General features: G+C 41.6%; 1 protein-coding gene across 5 annotated transcripts in view; it reads left to right on the forward strand.

Moving 5' to 3' along the window:
* Window positions 1–21,232, forward strand: part of DGKG (diacylglycerol kinase gamma) — a gene marked incomplete at both ends in the record, with an annotated part of 149,893 nt that overhangs the window by 17,873 nt on the left and 110,788 nt on the right. For 3 of the 5 annotated variants that reach the window (XM_084231210.1, XM_084231212.1, XM_084231213.1), the window contains 7 exons: window positions 2,161–2,326; window positions 2,845–2,907; window positions 8,893–9,063; window positions 12,386–12,435; window positions 16,133–16,207; window positions 16,839–16,961; window positions 20,791–20,908. In XM_084231210.1, coding sequence (XP_084087336.1) covers window positions 2,161–2,326; window positions 2,845–2,907; window positions 8,893–9,063; window positions 12,386–12,435; window positions 16,133–16,207; window positions 16,839–16,961; window positions 20,791–20,908 — 766 coding nt within the window. The remainder of the gene's footprint in view (window positions 1–2,160; window positions 2,327–2,844; window positions 2,908–8,892; window positions 9,064–12,385; window positions 12,436–16,132; window positions 16,208–16,838; window positions 16,962–20,790; window positions 20,909–21,232) is intronic. The other 2 variants (XM_084231211.1, XM_084231214.1) reach the window with 1 other exon arrangement.

A 21,232-nucleotide genomic window follows, 5' to 3' on the forward strand; every position in this document is an offset into this window, starting at 1 on the left:
ATGGTATCTACCACTGTTGACCCTGTATTGGAATTTCATTTCATTACATTTGCTGAATCTCCTGAAAGTAGGGACCCAAGTGCAATTCACTGGTTTAGTGCCCAGTGCTGTGTTTTAAACCTAGGAGGCTCATATATTTGATTGAATAGGTCACAGTAATGGATACCACCTTCAAGAAGAGAGGACGGAATGCTGCAAAGAAACCAGAGGTAACAAAGTCTAAAAGGAGGCTATTGGAATTGTCAGCAACAAAAGATGAGAGCTACAGGTGATGGGCTAGAATACAAAGTGAATATGATAAGGAGGTGAGGAGATGAATGGTCTGTTCTGAGAGAGCTGAAGGGGAAGGAAGAAGGACAGGCTAGAAGCTCGAGCAGCCAGCAGTTTCTCAGGAACAATCACCTTCAACATGTGCGTAAGTAGAGAAGCAGATGCTGGCAGATACCATGAGAAGCAGGGAGGGTGGACTCAAGGGTCATAGTGGGTGAGTTCCATTTGGAAAGCAAGAGGAAAAGATTTTGTTTTGTGTACTGGGAAAAGGGTAGGATGTATGAAGAAGAAACACTGGGGTTTGAGGCTGTAGAGACCAAGAGGGACAGAATGAGTATAAAATAGAAAGACACAGAAACTCAGGGACAATCACAAGAAATGTGAGTCCACTTTGCTTCAAGATCCCTTCATGTGGTAAAACATCTCATTATCCTCTACCCAACTGAACCAGACTTCCTCCGCTCTGCAAAGGAGACAGAACACCCAGCCTGGGATGAAGGAGAACCTGCCTTGTGAGCCAACTGCTGGGTTCAGAGGGCATCTATTTTGTATCCCCAACCTGATTGGACACAGGCAAACCAGCAATCTGGAAAGCCTGCCTGATTGTCCAGGTGAAACAGGGGGTTAAATGTTAACATTTTATTTTTTTTAAAGATTTATTTATTTATGCATACATGAGCTGGGGTATAGGCCAGAGATGTGGGGGGGGGGTGTGTGAGAGGATTCACCAGAGACAGAGTGGGAAACAGAACAGGTAGACTGACTGAAATACACTGCTGAGGGGAGCAGTGGGTGAGACAGGAGAGGTCTGCAGCGCCATGTGTGTTGCTCCCTGGCCGGCAGGGGATCGAACTCATGCTGCAGAGTCTGCAGACTGCTTTATAGTGCGGTGCTTAACCCTTTGCACCACCAGGGAGGCCTGTTGTTAACATTTTAGAGGGAGAACTAAGTAGGCTCCCAGAAAGGGGTTTTTATTCTCATGGCTGTTATTATTCACAAAAGCCTGCACAGCAGATCTTGGAGTTGTGCTTCCTCAAGTGATTTCCAGGAGCATCTGCCGATTTGATGAAGAATCTGATTCCATCAAAACACAAGCCAGTGATGACTCACTGCAAACTGTTGTTGTTGTTGAGTGTTTGCTGAGTGCAGCAGCTCTTTCTGGCATGGTCGCTGCCAGGCTGGGACCAGAAGCCAGGCAGGACTTGGAGAGAGAACAGCGAGAGGTTCTGCTGTGGCATATTTCTTACTTCTACCTTCTGTCCTTGGCTTCCTGCTCTTCTCCTGTTGCCTAAAATCTTCACAAGGACATGTTTCTGAGAACTGCTGAGCCAGACACATTACCTACCCCCCGCCCCCCATGCTCTTGAGGTTTGTCCAGGGAAGGTCGATTATGAAAAGTAAAAAAGGAAGAAGCCATCCTCTTTACTTCCAGATCTTTCCTAAGACCCAAATCCTCAGGAATTGCATCCCTCATGGCACAAGAAGAAAATTGAAATCCCACAGAAGAGCCATTTCTTTCCCTCATGTTTTTAACTATATCTTTCTTCATCTTCGAAGGCAAATCTAGCATACAGTCATGGACTCAGGCAGAGCCCTTCGCTGTGGCCCCCACCCCCAGTACTTACTCTCCCAAACCATGGACTAAATTCAGACACTAAGCCCAACAGGGGACCATCAGTGCTTTCTTTCTTAAATCTCCTCCCCACTCCCTGTGCCTGTCCATCTCTGTCACTTAACTGTCCTTTTTCATTTCCGCCCCCACCAATCACTCCCCTTCCTTGGGTTTCTCTTTGTGTTTCTCTTCTGCCAGCCTACCAATTCTGCTTCCATCTGTTCCTGTCTTTGTCCCTTGACATTTCTCCACTGATTTTCCCTTTTGTCCCTTTTCAGCCAATTAGCTACGATGTCTTCAAGCTGTTCATGAGGTCATACCTGGAGGTGGACCTTCCTCAGCCACTGAGCACACATCTCTTCCTGGCCTTTAGCCAGAGGCCCCGGTGGGATACCCCTGACCTTCCTAAGGAAGGGGCCAGCAGCAGTGAGGCCAGTAGCCCAGGTATGTAGACCAATATTCCCCAAGATGAAAGGGAATTTTGGAACTCTTACCCCTGGCTGCAAGTACAGGCTGCACGCCTAGAGGCGCCCCTCTGGGTGGGAATGGTGACAGGGGACCAGGCTTCCTTTCCTCAATACCGCACAGCAGGTCTGATGGATGTCTTAGCAAGAGGAATAAAGAGAGGCATAAGTCCTGACACTCACAATAGGAGGAAGATGGGGGATGAGGAGGCTTAAGCTAATGTGTGGCGGGGAAGAGAGCCTTCACAAAGGCTTCCAGTCTGTGGACGAAGCACACTCAGGGTGTGTGCCCCATGGGACTAGCCTGGGAGTGTAGAGGAAGGGCGAAATATGGTCACAGTCTTTTGGCAGCGTGAGTTATAACGGGGAGATGCAGACAAACCCAATAAGTCAGTATGAGCCCAGCTGACAGTAACCCAGAGACAGACACATCTAGTGGGGATGTCCCCTACCTGCCCTCAAAGATGCTGATCTCTACATCTTATCTTTGTTTACCAGAGTCCAACTTACAGAATGTGGATAATGCTGCCAAAGCAGATGAGGCCTGTGCCCCTGATACAGGTAAATCTTTGCAATACAAGCTTTGGGGGGGGGGGGAAGGAGTGGAAAATATCTAAGAGTAGAAAACCTAACGGTTTGTCTCCATATGATCATAAGCTAGAGGAAAGCTTGAACATTTTAAGTGTGGATATGAAAAACAAAAAATATCAAGTGTCAAGAGATGATGTGTGACATGAAAAATGTACTGAATGGGATTGATAGTATATCAGACATGGCAGAACAAAAGTGAACTTGAAACTATCTCAAATGATACACATAGAGGTAAAAAGAAGACTAGGAAAAGAAAGAGCATCATATCAGTGAACTGTGGGTATCTTAAAAGAGTAAGGGAGGCAGTACTGGAAAAAATTGAAGAGATAATGACTGAAACTTACCCAAATTTGTTCATGTTTGATAAAAATTGTAGAACATCAGATCCAAAATGCTCAATGAACCCAGAATATGTGAAACATAAATAAAACTACAGCAAGAAACATTATAATCAAATCAATTAAAACCAGTGATTAAAAAGACAATCATAAAAGTAGCTAGAGAAAAAAGGCAGCTGATGTACAGAGAAACAAAGTTAAGAATTATTGCAATATTCTTATTGCAAAGCAGGCTAGAAACCAGTAAACATATTTAAAATACTGAAAGAAAAACTGCCAACTTAGAACTCATTACTTAGTGAAGTATCATTCAACAAAAGGCAAAGTAAAGAATTTTTCAAATACACAAACTCATATAGAGGTGTACTAGAATAAACTAAAAAAGAATCTTCTTAGAATTATACCATATAGAAACCTGGATCTGCATACAAAAATAAAGAACATGGAAACTGGTAATCATATGGATAAATATAAAAATGTTTTTATCAGTTAAATTTCTTTAAAAGATAATTAGCTATTGAAACAAAAACAATAATAGCATTGTATAGTATGGCTTATAATACTATATATAATAGAAGTAATATGTCACAACAAATGTACAACGGTCTGGATAGGATAAATAGAGGTTCATTGTAAATTTTGTACAATATTTGCAAAGTGGAATAACATTACTTGAAATTAGACTGATAAGTTAAAATAACCACTAAATACAGCAGTTATAGTTAAAGGATATAAAATAAAACCATATTAATATACTAAATTAATTGAAAAGGAGGCAGAAAAATAGAATGGGAAAAAAAGATGGGATAAAATAAATACAAAGAGAGTAGTTTAAAATCTACACTTATCAGTTGTCCCAGTAAGCAGAATTGTTCTAAAACTCTAAAATGTAGAGATTGTTGGATTGGATTTTAAAAAGGAAGACCCAATGGTATGCTTTTAAGAAAGTTTAAATATATATAGTTTATATACTATTAAAAGTGAAAGAATGGAAAAAGATATACCTTGGTAACACTAATCAACTAGAGTGGCTATGTTGATTATGAATATAATTACAATAAAGTAAACAAAGGAAAAATATCAAATATACAGATTATTTCCTAACAATTAGAGTTTGATTTATTAAGAGAATATAATAATCCTAAACATTTATGCATTTAATAATAGAGCTTCAAATTACATGAAGCAAAATCTAAGGAAATTGCAAGAAGAAGAAACAGATCCCCAACTTTAACTGGAGAGTTTGACACCTCTTTCTCAATAATTAATAGAACAAGGAGACAGAAAATCAATAAGGATATAGATGACTTGAACAGTCTATCAATCAACTTTACCCAATTAACCTTTATAGGACAGTTCATCTAACAGCAGAATAAATATCCTTTTCAAGTAGCCATGGAATATTTACTAAGACAGACCACTTGCTGGATTATAAAGTCAGTCTCAATAAGTTTAAAAGATTCAAATCATGCAAACTGTGTTCTCTGTCTGCAATGGAATTATTGAAAGCCAATAACAGATATCTGTAAAATCCCCAAACATTTTCAAACTAAGTAATACACCTCTAAATAACCTGGGGGTGAAAGGGGAAAGCATAGCTTGTTTTGAAATAACTGTAAATGAAAACACAATATATCAAAATTAGAACTAACCACCTATATTAGAAAAGTAAAAACTCTGAAATCAATGATCTTTGTCTCCATCTTAAGAAACTAGAAAAGTAGCAAATTAATGTAAGTAGAATAAAAAATGTAATAAAAATCAGAGAGGAAATAAATGGAATAGAAAACAGAAAAACAATAGAGAAACCAATAAAACCAAAATTGGTTCTTTGAGAAGATCACTGAAACTAATAAACCTCTAGCCAGACTAACCAAGAGAAAAATAAGAAAAGACACTAATACCAACACTAAGAGTGGAAAAAGCTGACACTATTATAGATTCAAGAGATATTGAAAGGTTAATAAGGAAATCCTATAAATAACTATGTCAATAAATTAGATGACTTAGATTAAATGGGTCAATCTTTTAACTTTGTTAGGCAGGACAGAGGATCATGGAATCTCAGGCTAATTCTGTACAACTATCAAGGCAAACCCTTCTCAGTACTCTCCCAGGATTCATGAATTAGGAGTGAGCTCTACACTGACTGGTGTGAATAGACACTATCCCTGGTTCTCTGTGCGTCCCAGGCATTGCTCCTTCTACTTGTGATTTTTCTTCCTGTCTCAGGTATTTTCTTGACACGTGTGTCAAGAAACTGAATAATTGCGGGAACTCTCTGCTGATTGCGTAAAGGGAGACTTCTGCAGATCTCTGGCGTTCACTCACTGAGTAACTTCCTTCTCCTTGGTGCGCTTCTGTGAATTTGATGCACCTTGGCCTTTCTAGACTCCCAGTTCTAGCTCCTCAACTCCGAGAGACTACCAGAACCAGCCAGGGTTTCCCCTGCCTGTGTTATAGTCTAAAAATGCTTTCCAGTTAGTGAGGTGTGACATTTGTAGGTATCATATCATTGCTTCCCTTCTCTCAGGACCACAATTTGGTGCTGGCTACATTCAGTGCCCTATAAACCATTTTTTCATATCTTTTGTCCATGTTTTAGTAGTTTCAAATGGGAGGGTATGTCTTCCATCTGAATTTTTACTAAATCCCTATTTAATCAAAATAAAAATAATTATTGTAATAAATAATCTGATGGCATAATAGTAACTCGGGGTATAATAAGGTACACAGTATAAAGGACTCCTCATACTTCTATCTTGTAAAATTATACTTTTTTATTACTTTTCCTCTCAGTGATGATCTTAATATTCCTCCTGTATATGTAATTTCATTGTAATTTCCCTGCATCTCATTGTCCTTGTTTTTATCTCATCCTATTGTATTTTCATCACAACTTGCTCATCTATAAGATTGTCTGCTCCTGTCTAATAGAGATTTTATCTTCCTTTTTTTTTTTTCTGATTTGTGCAGTGTGCACATTTTATCACTTTAAAATATTATCTCAAGACCAGTAAGTGGAACAAACATTCCTGGGCCTTTTTATTTAGTTATTTATTTATTAAAGCTGTTTTTTTTTAAAGATTTATTTATTTATTTATACAAGCACTGGGTACAGTCAGAAGCGCGGGAGGGTGAGAGGATTTGCCAGAGCCAAAGTGGGGAGCAGAGCAGGCAGAAGGACTGAAGTACACTACTGAGGGGAGCAGCGGGCAGCAGGAGAGGTCTGCACGTCATGTGGGACCCTCCTCCAGTGGCCTGGGAGCAGCCGGGGATCAAACTGGTGCCACAGAGGCTGCAGGCAGCTTCGCAACCCAGCACTCAACTGTTGCGCCACCGGGGAGGCCCACCTGGGCCTTTTTAAATTACAAAAAAAAAAAAATTGCTCTGCGCTAATCCAGGTTCTAGCAAGACCAGCCAGCCTGGTCACAGAGTGGGGAGGAGGCAGAGGGAGCACCCATGGGCAGGTGGCAGCTGTTCTCCAAGAGAACACAGGAGAAAGAAGAGGGGCCTCCCAGATGGAAAAGAACTGGCTGTTCTAGTGGAAAGAGTTCAAAAGGCAAAAAGGGAGGATTTGGGAGGCAGGAGAGGTCCCAGTGCTGAAAGGGGTTCAGTGTCTTGGAGAACCAGTGACTCATGAGCCCTAGTATAACAAGCTCCACCTGAATCACAGGTGACAGCTGCCTATTCCACTGCAAACCCCCTTTTCTAGTGCCTGCCTGACTTTTCAGGCAGCTACTTGAACTTCCCAGCAATATCCTGCAACCCTACCACCCAAGTGCAAGGGCCGGGGCAGCTAGGGAACAGTAGGGTGGATAGTGGGTTTGGGAAGGCAAGTGGTCCAGCTGCTGCCCGTGTTAAAAATACAAACAAAAAGAAAATCAACGTTAGATTGAAATAATCACAAACTAAAAATAGATCCTCAAACATTCCCATCACCTGGAGGCCAGCAGGGTGAAGCAGGTGCCCTTGCATTTGTAGGACGGGTGAGCACGCTCCAGCTGAGTGATATGGCTTCCAACCCAGAAGCTACTTCCCGTATCTCTGGGCTCTGTGACAATGTCAGTGACAAACTTCTACTATAGCAGGCCACATTGTCCAGCTCTGCACTGTTGACGGGCCGATCTTTAGCATTGAGGTCAGTTGGCATGTTCCACCAGGTGAGGTTCTAAAGGCCTCTGGGGCGAGAGCTATGATGCTACTGTCAAGGGGCGGAGACTGAGGTGCCCACATCATTGAGACTCAGGTGGCCACGTCAATGAGACTCAGTGCACTTCTGCTGTAGGTGGCGGTTATGATCTGCTTCTTGCTCTGGTTACCACTGCTGAAGATGGTGGCCACTGTGGACAAGGAGGCTGGAAGTTACATTTTCCAGCAACCCACTGATGGTCTTGTCCAGTAAGAAATTATTTAAAAAAAATCTGGTCCTCTAAGACTTTAGAATGATGCTTGCTTTCCTTGGTTGGCAATTCTGTTTCTTAGGCTCCATCTTGGTTACTCCATACAGAGTAATGTACAGAGTACGGCAGTAACCTCTGCTCTCTCCTGATGCTTAACTCCCTCTCAGCCACAAGCTACCCCCAGGACCTAGTTGACTTTTATCTAGCACAGCACAGCTGATCTGAGCTGGAGCATTCGCTACCTTTGTTGGGCACTTGGGTTCTCTGAATAGAGCATACTGGCAGCATTGCCATCCCCTGCAGACATCGCTGGCAAGACTGCCTGTCCTCTGCCTGTGTCCTCAGCACACTTTTACTTGGTGGTCTTACACACCTCAGCTGGATTTTCTACTGCGAGTCTTCCTTTTACTTCTTCTGTGGTTTTGTGTATGTGTGAATTGTACAATCTTACCGGATATTAAGAAATTATTTCTGATGGACACAGATACAGAGAGCTGGGGAAGAGTAAACTTAAAGTACTTTAATATAACTCACAGTAAGTATAGGTGTCTGGTTTTCTGGCTAGTAATAACCTTATATTTTTGAATTAAAAGACAAGCAACATGGGAGAGGCAGATAGTTCTCCTACCCACGAGAAGGAAAATTTCAGAAGGAAATCTTACTCTGTTCCTATGGTACAATAAGCTTCTTTGAATTTTCCTACTCTAACCAGTTAGAGTTAGATAAAATTCTTCCTGTTTTCTGTAAATTAGTTGATTGTCAATTCATTTTCTCTTTTAAATATTCATCTTTCTATTAAGTGTATTTCAGAAGAAAACTGTGAAATGCATGTTGTTAAATAACCAGTAATCTGGATTTTGGGATCCCAGTCAAAATTACCTCTACAAATTGCGTGTGCTCCCCCAAAATTGAGCTAAATGACATTTACCTGTTGAGTTGATATTACTAAAAGTCACTCATCTTTTCTGAAAATTCAGAGTATAAGTTAATTTCCTATAAGGATATAAACTCTTTAAAATGTCAGAATGGAGTCCATACAGGGTATGAACACACACTGGGATTCCAGGGCTACTGATTTGATCATACCTATGTAACCAAAGCTTCTGAAGACATAAAATCCCTGTCTCCACCATGGGAAAAATAGTGCAAGAAAAAAGGTTTAATATTTGCTAAGCATTAAGTGTCCTTGAAAACTTTCTTGTTGTCTATCACAGAACCAAAGATCACCGAGAAGCAAGTACCAACTAAAGACCAAGTGTCTGCGACCCCCTCGGGAAGCACTGTCGCTGGATCTTCAGGCTCTGGGTCCCCCATAGTGTACCTGAAGGATGTTGTGTGTTACCTGTCCCTGCTGGAGACAGGGAGACCTCAGGATAAGCTAGAATGTAAGTACCACCCTGTGTAAGGGTCTTTCACTTTTCTCTGGAGGAAGGTCTGTGTCCTGGGCATCACTGTAAACAGGCTGGAGACCAATGTGGGGTCAGGGGCACAAGTTCTGTTTCCTTGGCAGAGCTTTTCTGTCCTATCACCAAGAGTGCTATGAACATTTTCTAGAATCTACACTAGGAAATGCACCTGAGACCTTGGCATCAAGGACCAGGTTTGAAAAGGGAAGTGGTTTCTGCAGGGGGTGATGATGCCCTTCCTTTGCTGGTGGGACGTTCTGGAAGCCCCCGGTCAGAAAGCTGCTACCTCCAATTCAATTTTTGGGGGGGAAGCTATTTTAGTTCCTCTCTTCCTTCCTGGAACCCATGCCCAAGCAACTAACACTAAGGAATTCTTAAGATCTAACCAACCTCTATCTTATTAAAGCTTATTTCCATTTCTCCACCCCAAGTTTGTGTCCCTAGAGAAAGAGGGCTAGTCAATGGAAGGAGGTGAACTATGTCCCACTGTGCTCCTAAAGCCACTTCAAAACACGCCTTCAGAAGTGGGGTACTAGGTGGTGGTGGAAGGGGAAGCCCACAGGGCCTGAGACAACCTGTGGTTTGTGAACAACTCCCTCCACAAGTTGCATTTCCTGAATTTCCCAGGGTAGCTTCTAGAAAACATTCATAGCACTCTTGGTGATGGGACAGAAAAGTTCTGCCAAGGGAATAGGACCTGTACCTCTGGCCTCTATGAGACTATAAGAAAATTTTCTAAAAGAGATAACGGGAACTTGTGAAAAAAAAAATGTATTGTTTGACTTCTCTTGGGGCCTTAGTAGATATTAAGGGAAAAACACACACACTATAGCAAAAATCAAAATTCCAGTTCATAATAAGATTAGTCAACACAACTTAAACCTTAGGAAGGAAAAGCCTGGCAAAGGTTAACCCTTGCCAAAAACAAAAGGAAACAGTTTGCTCATTAACTGAGTTTACAATCTACCACTTACGTTTGAGGTGTTAACAATTGCAAGTTTAAGTGCTAATTTGGAAGCAAATGCAGCAGATTTCTGTTTCTACTGGCTAATGTTAAAAGTCAAATATCAAATTAAAGTGTTGTTCAAAACCACAAATGTCAAATTACTTCCAACATTCAGCTAGATTTTGAGTAAGTTTTCTATTTGTTCACAACAGCTCTCCAGGATGTGGCAGTTTCTTCATATCAAACTACGTCTTTTAGTGGCAATAAAATTAAACTGCATTTTAGAAAAATTTTTATTATAGAAAATTTCAAACATACATAGAAGTAGAAAGTTCCCTGAACTTCCATGTGCCTGTTAGCAAGCTAGGTGGTTCACCCATTGGGTGGTTCATCTTATTTTATTTTTATCTCCTCCTTATTCTTGCTGGCCCAGATTTTTTTGATGCAAATTCCAAATATTGTATCATTTCCTCTGTAAATATTTCAGCAGATACCTCTACAATACAGACTCTTTCTTAGATTTAATCACAACACCATTATCAATTTTAAAGAAGATGAGCTATAACTACTATAAAATATTCAGTCACTATTCATATTTTCCCAATTTTCTTACATATTTTTATATAAGCTAATTTTACATAATTTGTTTGAATAGCCACACATTACATTGATAATTAAGTCCAGTCTCCTTTAATTATTTGGTTCTCTCTCCATCTTTTTTCTTGCAAAAAAGATGTAGAAACTTGGTCATTTGTCCCATACAGTTTTCATCTTATTATTTTTTTTCCAGCTAAACCAAATAAATCCATATCTTCTGATTTTAATGATTGATTTATTAAAAGTTAACTTTTTCTTTTTGATAAGCAAATATGAGTCTTTTGGAAACAATAGATGCCATCCCACCTATCACCAATGCAATAATAGCATTAACTCCCACAATGGAACACCTTATATTTGCTCAGCATTTTAAATGCATATCTCATGTTATCTTGACAATGATCCTAGAATGATATGATTATTCTATTTTACATGTAAGAAAGAGCAGAAAGATTAAATAGCTTGCCTAAGACCACAACTCTAAAAAATAGGATATCTACTCAGACTGTCTAGTTCAGCTCTTCACACCCAGTAGGACCACAACTCTGCATCAAAGAATCTCCCAGGCCCACGGTTCTGCAGCAGTGCTGATGAGATGTCTGTCCTTCTTCCATCGTCCAGCCATCTGTTAAGTGAGTCATCCTTGTGTTGAGGGTGCCTCTGGCCAAATATGCTGAGGAGTGAACAAGAATCACAAGCTTTTGACCCTACTTTTGTTCAGTGATTTACCACTGAACAAACACAACATGATGAAATGTTAAAATTTCTAGAAGGATGTAAAAATACAAGGGCAACTTAGCAGGGTGTGTGCTGAGCCCCAAAGGGTCTCCACAGAGATGCAGACATGATGACGAGTTTTCAAGGAGAGGAAGATGAAAAACATGTTTAGCTCCACTCCCCATCCTGTCTACATTGAGACCGCAGCTAGGATCTCTATTTTTATTTGAATGAAAGTTTTCAGGTGCCGTAAGTGTACATTTAGCCCTTTGCTCAAATTTCTCTCCCAGATCTGCCTTATCCTACTTCACCTCTCCACAATTAGAACACAATGTAGGCTGTTTCTGAATACCATATTGATAGTTTAGAAAAAGAAATACTACTATAATAGTAACTACTTCATGGCATTAAAGATTAAATAAGTAATAATGTTAAAGTGAGGATTAAATAAGTAATAATGCTAAAGCATATGTATTAAGTGCCATATGTAAATGTTCTTTAATGAAAGAAAATAACATCTGTTGAATGCTTTCCACTTTCTAAGCACTGCAGATTTGGCTTTTCATTTATATAGTTATCCTCACCTGCCAAACCTAGAGAAAGACATTATTATAATCTCCATCTTACAGATAAAGAAACTAAGTGCCAAGAAGTTAAAAGACTTGTTTGACAGACTAGTTTTGTTAGGGCCAAGAGTTGCATTCACCAACTCCATGATCTTTCCACACCCACTGGAAACAATGGCCCCTCTAGGGCATTAGTTGGGTTCCAGCGATGCTGAGTGATGTGAATCTACAGAGACCCACACTTGAGTTATGGAGCTCATTGGGCACAGGATTACTCATAGGCCTGGAAGCACTTGGTTCTCCTCCCTCTTCCCACTCTCTAGGACAATCAGACTGCACTGGAGGGTAAGTGAGCTGCTGTAAAACCTTTACCCAGTGATGGTCAGAATTGATCTACAAACTGGTAGCATCAAAGTGGCCGCCCATCTGTGTTGCCTAGAGGACATCTCAACCCTCACCTCTGTGTTTCTTACAGTCATGTTTCATCTCTATGATTCGGATGAGAAAGGCCTCCTGGACCAAGCGGTAAGCTCTCGCTTCAAATATCCCTCCTGGGTCCACAAAAGGCTTGGGGAGAAGAAAACAGGTGGAGGAAAGGTCTGAAAACTCTTAGCTCCATCTTTATAGGAATAGCCATGTCTCAATATGGACTGCAGAAATCCAAGTAGAACCCACCTCTCTCTTCTGCTTCCAAAAAATCAGTCTGGAGGAGAGTGCATTACAACTTGCCTTTTCATCCCAGAAGCCAGAATCAAACATTCTCAGAATGGGGTCCTCCCTGCTGGTACAGGGGTTAAGTCTCAGGACTATCAAGCTATCACCAGCCACTAGGACCTGATTTCAATTCCTGGCCAGGGAGCTAACCCACATGGTGCAGCAGACCTCTCCTTTTTCACCTGCTGCTCCCCTCAGCAGTGTATTTCAGTAGGTCTGCCTGTTCTGCTCCCCACTCTGTCTCTGGTGAATCTTCTTACCCCCTGCACCTCTGGCCTACACTCTAGTTCTTGTATGCATAAATAAATATAAATCTTAAAAAAAAAAAAAAGAAAAAGAATTCTCAGAATGGAGGGAGCTTTAGTAGCTTAGCTTGTTTAACTTTCCAATTAGTTCAGAAATTCCTTTTGCAATTTCCTCCTGGAGAACAGAGGTGAAAGGGAAGAAGGGAGTGGGGGAGAAAGCACAACCCAGAAAAGAGAGCAGAAGGAAGGCAGGTAGCTGCTAGTGTTCTTTGGCACCACTCATACCTAGGGGCACTCGCTCTAGAAGCCTGGTTCTGTCTGCTCTGAGCACATGATCCCATCCCATTGTACCTGGTAAAGCCTAAGACTCACCCCCACTCACACACTGCCCACCCCTCACTGAGGAATAAGCAGGAATTGGCCAGGGATCAGAAAGTGAGAAGGATGGGAAAGGAAGAAAGCAGAGAGAGGAGAAGCAAATAGAGACAGACAAGTCTTGTCCTTGTGAAAGGCCAGGTTAGAGGTGGGACTTATTTTATTTTTAAAGGTTTATTTATTTAGGCACACAAGAACTGGGATACAGGCCAGAGGTGTGGGGGGGTGAGAGGATTTGTCAGAGACAGAGCGGGGAACAGAACAAGCAGACTGACCGAAATATACTGCTGAGGGGAGCAGCAGGCTACACAGGAGAGGCCTGCTGCGCCATGAGGGTCACCTCCCTGGCCGGGGATCGAACTTGTGCTGCAGTGGCTGTGGAGACCACTTGAGCCACCAAGAGGCCCCTAGAGGTGGGTCTTATTAACAGAAAGGCTCTGAGGTTGAAGTGCTTGAGACTGAGTCAGACCAGCAGGAGAGAGAAGGAAGAGAATAAATAAGTCCCCTGGACCAACAAAACCACCCCAATTGCATCTAAACCTTAGGGTACCTTTTTGGATCCACACAACTGCATTGCTTGGCTGGGGATTGGGTTGTGTGAGAGAACAACCAGAGAATCACAGACTTTCAAGCATTTGGTCCACATATATTTATTGAGAATCTATCAAATGTCAGGCACTATTCTAAGCACAAGGGCTACATCAATGAAGTCGAGGAACAAAGCTTTCATGAAGCTTTCATCTTAATGAAAGCACACACACTAGGAAGCATAGTAAATATGTGTTAGGTAGCGTTGTGTGTTAGAAGAAAAATAAAGGAGGGAAAGGAAGTGTTGGAGGGAGCTGCAGTGTTAGCTAAAGGAACCGGGGAAGGTCTCCCTAGTGAGGGGACATCTGAACAGACTTGCAGGAGATGAGGGAGTGAGTCACAGGGCTATCTAGGGGAAGTGATGGGGGATTGCAAATATTATCAAGTCTGATAGGTGATTCAAAGGATTTATCTTTTACTCTGAAGAAAGGGAGAACCATTAGATTTCCAGCAGAGGGGTAACATGACTGATTTATGTTTTAGCAGGCTCACTCTAGCTGTTGAGTCTGGATTGTAGGGATGCAGACAGGGATGCCAGCTAGGAGGCCATTGTAATCAGCAGGACAAGAAATGATTGTGACTACACCAGGGCAGAAGCATTGTAGTTGGTAGGGAAGCAGTTCATTTCCAGGTATATTTTGAAGATAACATCAATGGACTGAATGAAGTGAGAAGTAGTCTTAAAAGATTTATCAGGTTTAAGTTCCCACCTAGAATCCCTGGCAGGTAGATTTCCAGCATCTCTGTGAGCACTCCCTATAATGGAGAGTTCACTCACTGCCCTAAGACAACCACCACATTCCTGGGGTTGGCTGTCAGAAAGGACTTTCTTCCTGCATAGAAGGCACCACTAGTCTGCTAGGAAAACAGAAAACTTGACCCCAAACCCAACATCAAGGCCAAAATGGGCCAACCCTCCACTAACTCCACACTTCCCTACATCCCTTGGCTCAGTACTGCTGTGTCAAGTTGCCCAATACTGCTGACCAGTGGAATACAGACTCTATACATAGGTTGTCCAGGATTTAAAGGTGCTATCACGCTTCCCCTAAAACCTCTAAGATCAAATTTCCCAATTTCTACACTGTTTCTCATGAGGAAATCTGTAATATCCATTTTGGTCAATGCCACTTTTGAACTCTGGCACAGAATGAAGCTACCCCTCCATGACACTAAGTATCCACATGTGGTCTGACCCAGCCATACATCAAGGAAACACTCTGAAATCTACCCTCTCTCTCTGCTTCCATTTACCCAGCCTGAGACCCGAGACTGAGCCTGATTCTCAGCTCCTGGATCACATTGTTTTCTCATTGACTGAATCTTCTATACAACTTGATTCACAGCCTCTTTCCCACTGGAATTTCTGCCAAGTCCCTTACCCCCATCTATAGGTCTATCCTGAAGTTTTGCAATGGATTCATTTTTAATTTAAATGAAGTACAATTTTAGATCCCTGTAGGGTTTTATCTTGCTTGTTTTGACCCAGTATTCTACCTGAAAGAGGTCACACTTTTGAATCTGGCTTCAGTTTCTCAGTGTGTCTCCCCAGATCAATCTTACTATGAACATCTTAAATAGCACCCAAGTAATGCAAATACCTTCCTAGTCCAGCGTGTTTCAGTGGGACTCTCAGTGCACTGATTCATTAGCCTCTAACAACTCTGAGGTTTCAGATGGAGCCTGGCTTTGCTACCAAACAAAAGGCTCACTCATCAGGAAAATGTACCCCTCATTAATTTCCCGTTCACAGAGTCCTGGGCTCAGGGCTGGATGTGGGACAAAGAAAACAGAGATGCCAAAAAGAAAATAAATCACAGCGTCTGGGCTAGACCAACACAGTGACCCCATACCCAACCAAAGTCGACCCCCAGGGGAATAGATGGACTGCAAGTTGCTAAAGCTGTGGGAATGAGGAATGGTTAAGGGGTGAGGAGAGAATTGCCTGGGTTTATAAGCATCTGTGGAAGCTCAAGAAGGAGAAAACAGGAGTGCGTGCTCTACTTCCTGTGTCAAAGCACAGAATAGAGGATAGGTCCAGGAAGAGGTTAGCTAGCAGTGGGCATTCTGCACAGCTCTGACTTATTCATGACCTGTGCCTTGTGTAAGCATCTAGTCTCCACTGAGCTATGTGGTGAAGGCAGAAATAGCAGAAACAAACGGTGAGTCCTCATGATATACAAGTGTTTGGCACTGACTCCTTCCCAGGTACTACCCCGTCCATCTCCCCACAGGGTTTGATTTAGAGTTTTGCTCTTGCAAACACATCTTCAGATGGTCTCTCCCCTTGATGTTTCTAGGCGACGGATCGTATTATCAACCAAATGCTGCACATTGCCCAGTATCTGGAGTGGGATCCCACGGAGCTAAGGCCTGTGAGTTTCCAGAAGCACGGGTGAACGCCAAGTGAGCTTCCGAGATAAGAGTGGGACACACTAGGGCTGGATACAAATATTTATGGTGCAGACTCTCCAAGACTCATCTTCTTGACCTGCCACTTCTCTGACAGGAAAAATTATAGGCAGTAGGGAAAAGTATAGACAACATTCAAGTAATTCCACCTGACTTTTTCATCGGGACTAAATTTTCTATAACGGGTTCATGGATCAAAGAATTTAGGCCTAGAAATAACTTTAACATGTTGTGTCAAAACACCAGATAATATTAATACCTAGGGCTCCTGTGAGTCAGCTGTTCCTTTAGACATTTTAGATGCTAATCCTCATTGCAGTGCTGCAGAGACAGCAATATTTCTGCTTTACAGATGAGCAGAGCAGAACCAGAGAGCCAGAGTGGCTTGTTCCAGTCCACACAGTCAGGTTGGGCAGAGCCAGACCTGGAATCCAGTCGCCACTTGCTCCCTCTCTGCTCTACTCACACAGAATGTGGGAGGAAGGGGTATAACACAAACCAGACAATGCAGAACAGGAGGAATGCAGAGGAAGAAGAAGACGACAGAGAAGTCGAGAATGAAAGCACACAATTGTTGCTCTTTGGATCCCACAGATACTGAAGGAGATGCTGCAAGGGATGGACTACGACCACGACGGCTCTGTGTCCCTGGAGGAGTGGGTGCACGGAGGGATGACCACCATCCCCCTGCTGGTCCTCCTGGGCATGGATGATACTGTAAGTCAGCCACGTGGGGTTGAAATCTCTTACCTTTCAGGACCATCCAGCTCCATGTGGCTTGGCTTCTGCCCTGGGCTTCCTGGTGGGCAGAGCAGGTACTCTGAAATATATTTATTCATCTACCAGACGTTTACTTAATGACTGCTAAATCGAGATACTTTTTGTGGCACTGTGGGGGGACACAGATACAATATTCACCTGCCAGAAGTTTAGGCAAAGGGAAAAATAATTCAAGGAGAGATTATATCTTTTCCAAAAATTAAGTTTAAAAATGTTAAGAGATATTTTTGAGGGAAGAAAATAGGAGAAAAAGTACTGATCTGTTGTGAGGTGAAGAATAGTTAACAATGATTTATTTTTTCAACAATCAAAACTCTCAATTCCCCATCTCACCTGCAGTTTAGACAGATGGAATGTGAGATTCTGAGCCTTAAGAAGTGAAAAGAGGAGCCTAAATTTTTTTGTAACAGAGTCCAGTGATCTTGTAATATCTACCACCCCACCATTTGGGAGTAACAGCAATTGGAAGAAATGCCGAAGGATGTTTGCCTGGGTCCTGAGGCATGCGTGGGATTTCAGTACCCCATTCATGAGAATAAAAATCAGATGGAAAGACCTAGGATGTTTGATCTGGCTCTCAAGGATGGGGATGATTTGGCTGGTAGTAGAGTGAATTTGTGGCCTAAGGAATAGCTTTTTCAAAGACCCAAATGAAAGAAAGTTCAGGGTATGTTAGAGAAATCTTCCAACTTGATCAGACATATGTGGGGAGGTTCAATGTAAAATCAGTGGTTGCATAATCCTGTTGTGACCTTGTCAGTTACTGCATTATCTTCTTCCACGCCAAGGGAAGTAGCTTCCATACACCAGGGAGGGAAGGTTAGAACTAGAAGTACAAGTGGTGACATTAAGCATTTACCAGGACAGCCACATAGGTTGTATGACAACACCTCTTTTAGATTACTGAAATGTCATAGACAGAAACAGAACAGGAAGTTCAACTGGGTTAGCCTCTAGCTGACTGTCTCCATATGACAGTTCTGCAATTCAGAAAAAAACTGAGCCTTCATTTCCAACACCTAAGAACTAAGAGACCTGTAATCACCTCTTAGCATACTCAGTTCTGTCCAAGTGCTAGACAGAAATCAAAGAACCAACATCTATGCAACTCCCTTCTTACTACTTGGAACTCTGGATAGAAGGTCAGAGGTGCAGGAGACCTTCATGATGCCTGGTCTGTCCCTTTCATTTCATAGCCTGAGGGTCACAGACGTACAGGGACTTGCCCATAGACACACCCTAATTGTACCAGAGACCATTTTTGACTTTCAGTATCAGCAGACCATTTAGCAAAGAACTCTCTATGTGCAAGGTCTACGTGAGCTAGGACCTGAGGACACCCAGATAAGTAAGATATCTTTCTACTGTCAATACTCATTCAAGACCATACTCTAATCCAAGTGTAAGCTCTGCTTGGGTGCTGTTCCAACGTATCTGTTTTAAACCTGAAACATGAGTATAGAGATGGAACACTTTAATCACAAGGAACCAATTTCTATTTTCCATTTTGAACGTGCTGAGTCCAGACTGCCACCAACTCTTTACATGGAGGAGATCCACTGTCTTATGACTAGAGAAGGAAGAGAAGGGAAATTTTTCTCCAATATTCACCACATCATCTCCTGCAAATGATAAATCACTATAGAAAACCATGCCTTACATCAGAAAAGTGGCAAACAAAAACAACTGTGAAATTCATTTATTAATCACAGATTATGTGCACTTATTTCTAAATAGGCACTAAATTGTAAGGTTTTCTCTTTCGTATTTAGGGTTCTAGAGAAAGCATTCTTAATGTCTTAAAAGTAATATTGCCTTTTTGGCTTTTTCAAAGCCCACACTGGCTACAAAAAAGTCTGGGGACCCTGAAGGGGATAAGGCTAAATAATCTATCTCCCAGTGAAATTGCAGTGGCGGCATAAAACTGAGCATGCACAAGAAAATTATTGCACAATCAGCAGCCTCCAATTGCAGAAATGATCAAGCCACACGATGGTGCTATATCCCAAGTAGAAATGTTACTTTATCCCCTGTCAACATCCTTTTATCCTGTATCTATGAAAATGGTGTCTGAAAAAGGAGAGTCAGCTCCCTGACTTAGCTAATAAAGGTATTTTCAGGAAAAATATAGTCCTATGGGCTGCAAGAAGCAGCAGCTGGGTTTGCTGAAAGGGCTGTAGCTTCTCTGTCCATGAAGGAAACCCTGGATTGTGGAGGTAGAGGGGAAGGGGAAGGTCATGGCCGTGAGTCCAGAGTGACTGCGGCTTCAGTCATTTATTATCTGTGCCATCTTGGGCTATTGTATAACTCTTCTGTGTCTCTGTGTTTAGAGATGAATAGAATACATGGAATAGTCTAGAATAGATGGAAATCTACCTCCTTATACATAGGGAAACATTTTCTATCAATTTTTGTGTCCCACAGCATCTAGCACTAAGTGGGAACTTAATGAAGTTTTAATGTATCCTGCATACAGCACTGAATCAGGGCCTTTATTACATGGCTTCATTTAATTCTTGATGTCAATGTGATAACTCAGTCAATCTTTTAATGAATCATTTAACCAATTAGTGAATGTATTTACTGAGTGGAAACTATTAGATAAAAAATCTTTACTTCTATAAAACTCAGGTGTTCAGAGAAGCAGGATTTTGAGAACCTACAAGAAAGATTAAGGGACAGTGTATGTGGAGGGAAGCCACAGCCTCTAGTGGGTCCAGAGGTGAGAGCTGTAGTGTGCAGAGAAGGTGAGTGTGGCTTGGCTCATCTAATGGATAAAGGTGAAATTGGCTTCTGAGCCATGTCAGGAGGAAACAGCTTAACTCCCTCTCTCTTGCTTTCTCTTTAATATTTTTATTATTTTATCTGTGCATAGAAAGTTGATGAGAGGAGTGCATTGTTTTTACTAAATTATTTATTCCTAATTATTTGGGAATTTTCCTAAAAAGTTTGGAAAATTCAGGAGAAAGTAAAAGTTAGAGAATGAAATAAATCCATAGTGCTGTGAGCTATGAGTCATCTCTGTTCACAGTTTGGTAACATTTTTTTCCCATCAAATATCTCATATGAATCTAAGATCATAACATCAAACTTATATTCTGCTTTTTCACTTAACACTGTGTCAACATTCCAATGACATTAGGTATTCTTATAAATATCTTTTTGATGGACACTTACCATTAAATCATGTGGATGCACTGCTACTAGCCTTTTGATAATTTTTAGATCCTTCGTATATTTCCAGTTTTTCAATATTTTAAATAATGCTGGGTTAAACATCTGACAGAGCATAAAAATGCTCATCTGTCTATTAAAAATACTTTAAGATAGAATCCAAGAAGGGAAATTTGTATGTCATAGGTTGTGAACATCTAAAGGATGGGTGGGTGGGTGGATGGATGGATGGATGGATGGATGGATGGATGGATGGATGGATGGATGGACGGACAGGTAGAGATGAGATAGGAAGCTTGTTCTGATTTACAATTCCATCAGTTATGCAGGATGTAGAAAAGGGTATGTTTTATACACATCATCCTCGTTTTTAAATATTTGATAATTTTAGAAAACATATACCCAAAGAACTTTGTTTTGATTTATATTCCTTTATTAAAAATCTTTTTTCAAAAAGTAAAATAAATGTGTATCTTATCCATAATATGAGAAGAGTCTTCTTAGAAAAAAGAATATACAGGAGGGGGCCTCCACCTCGGCATCAGCTAGCCTGGGCGGCCGGCTCAGCTCTCATTCCTTCATTACCCCACAGGGCTCCAAGGGAGACGGGAGACACTCCTGGACCATGAAGCATTTCAAGAAGCCAACCTACTGCAACTTCTGCCACATCATGCTGATGGGCGTTCGGAAGCAAGGCCTGTGCTGCATTTGTGAGTCAGCGTCCTTCAAACCCCTTTTCCTCAGGAACTATCTTGCTCTGTACATGGTTTAGTCATTCCAGGGAAAGTCTTGATACTGCTGCCTCCTGGCTAAAGGGACCACCCCTGTTATTCCAGGAGCAGGGAATAAAGCAAAACCTTCATGTTCTGGGTTTGCTCTAGCCAAGTCAAATGGACAAGTACTGTCCTATTATTGGAACCACTGACCCCTAAAATAAAGTTATTAAAGTTCACAAATAATTGAAAAGCATCTCATACTAATTTCAGTTGAGCTCTACTCATGAACATTTATTTGGCGTGGTCAGAAGAACCTTT

Source organism: Talpa europaea (assembly GCF_964194135.1).
Source record: "Talpa europaea genome assembly, chromosome: 4".
NCBI classification, from domain to species: Eukaryota; Metazoa; Chordata; class Mammalia; order Eulipotyphla; family Talpidae; genus Talpa; species Talpa europaea.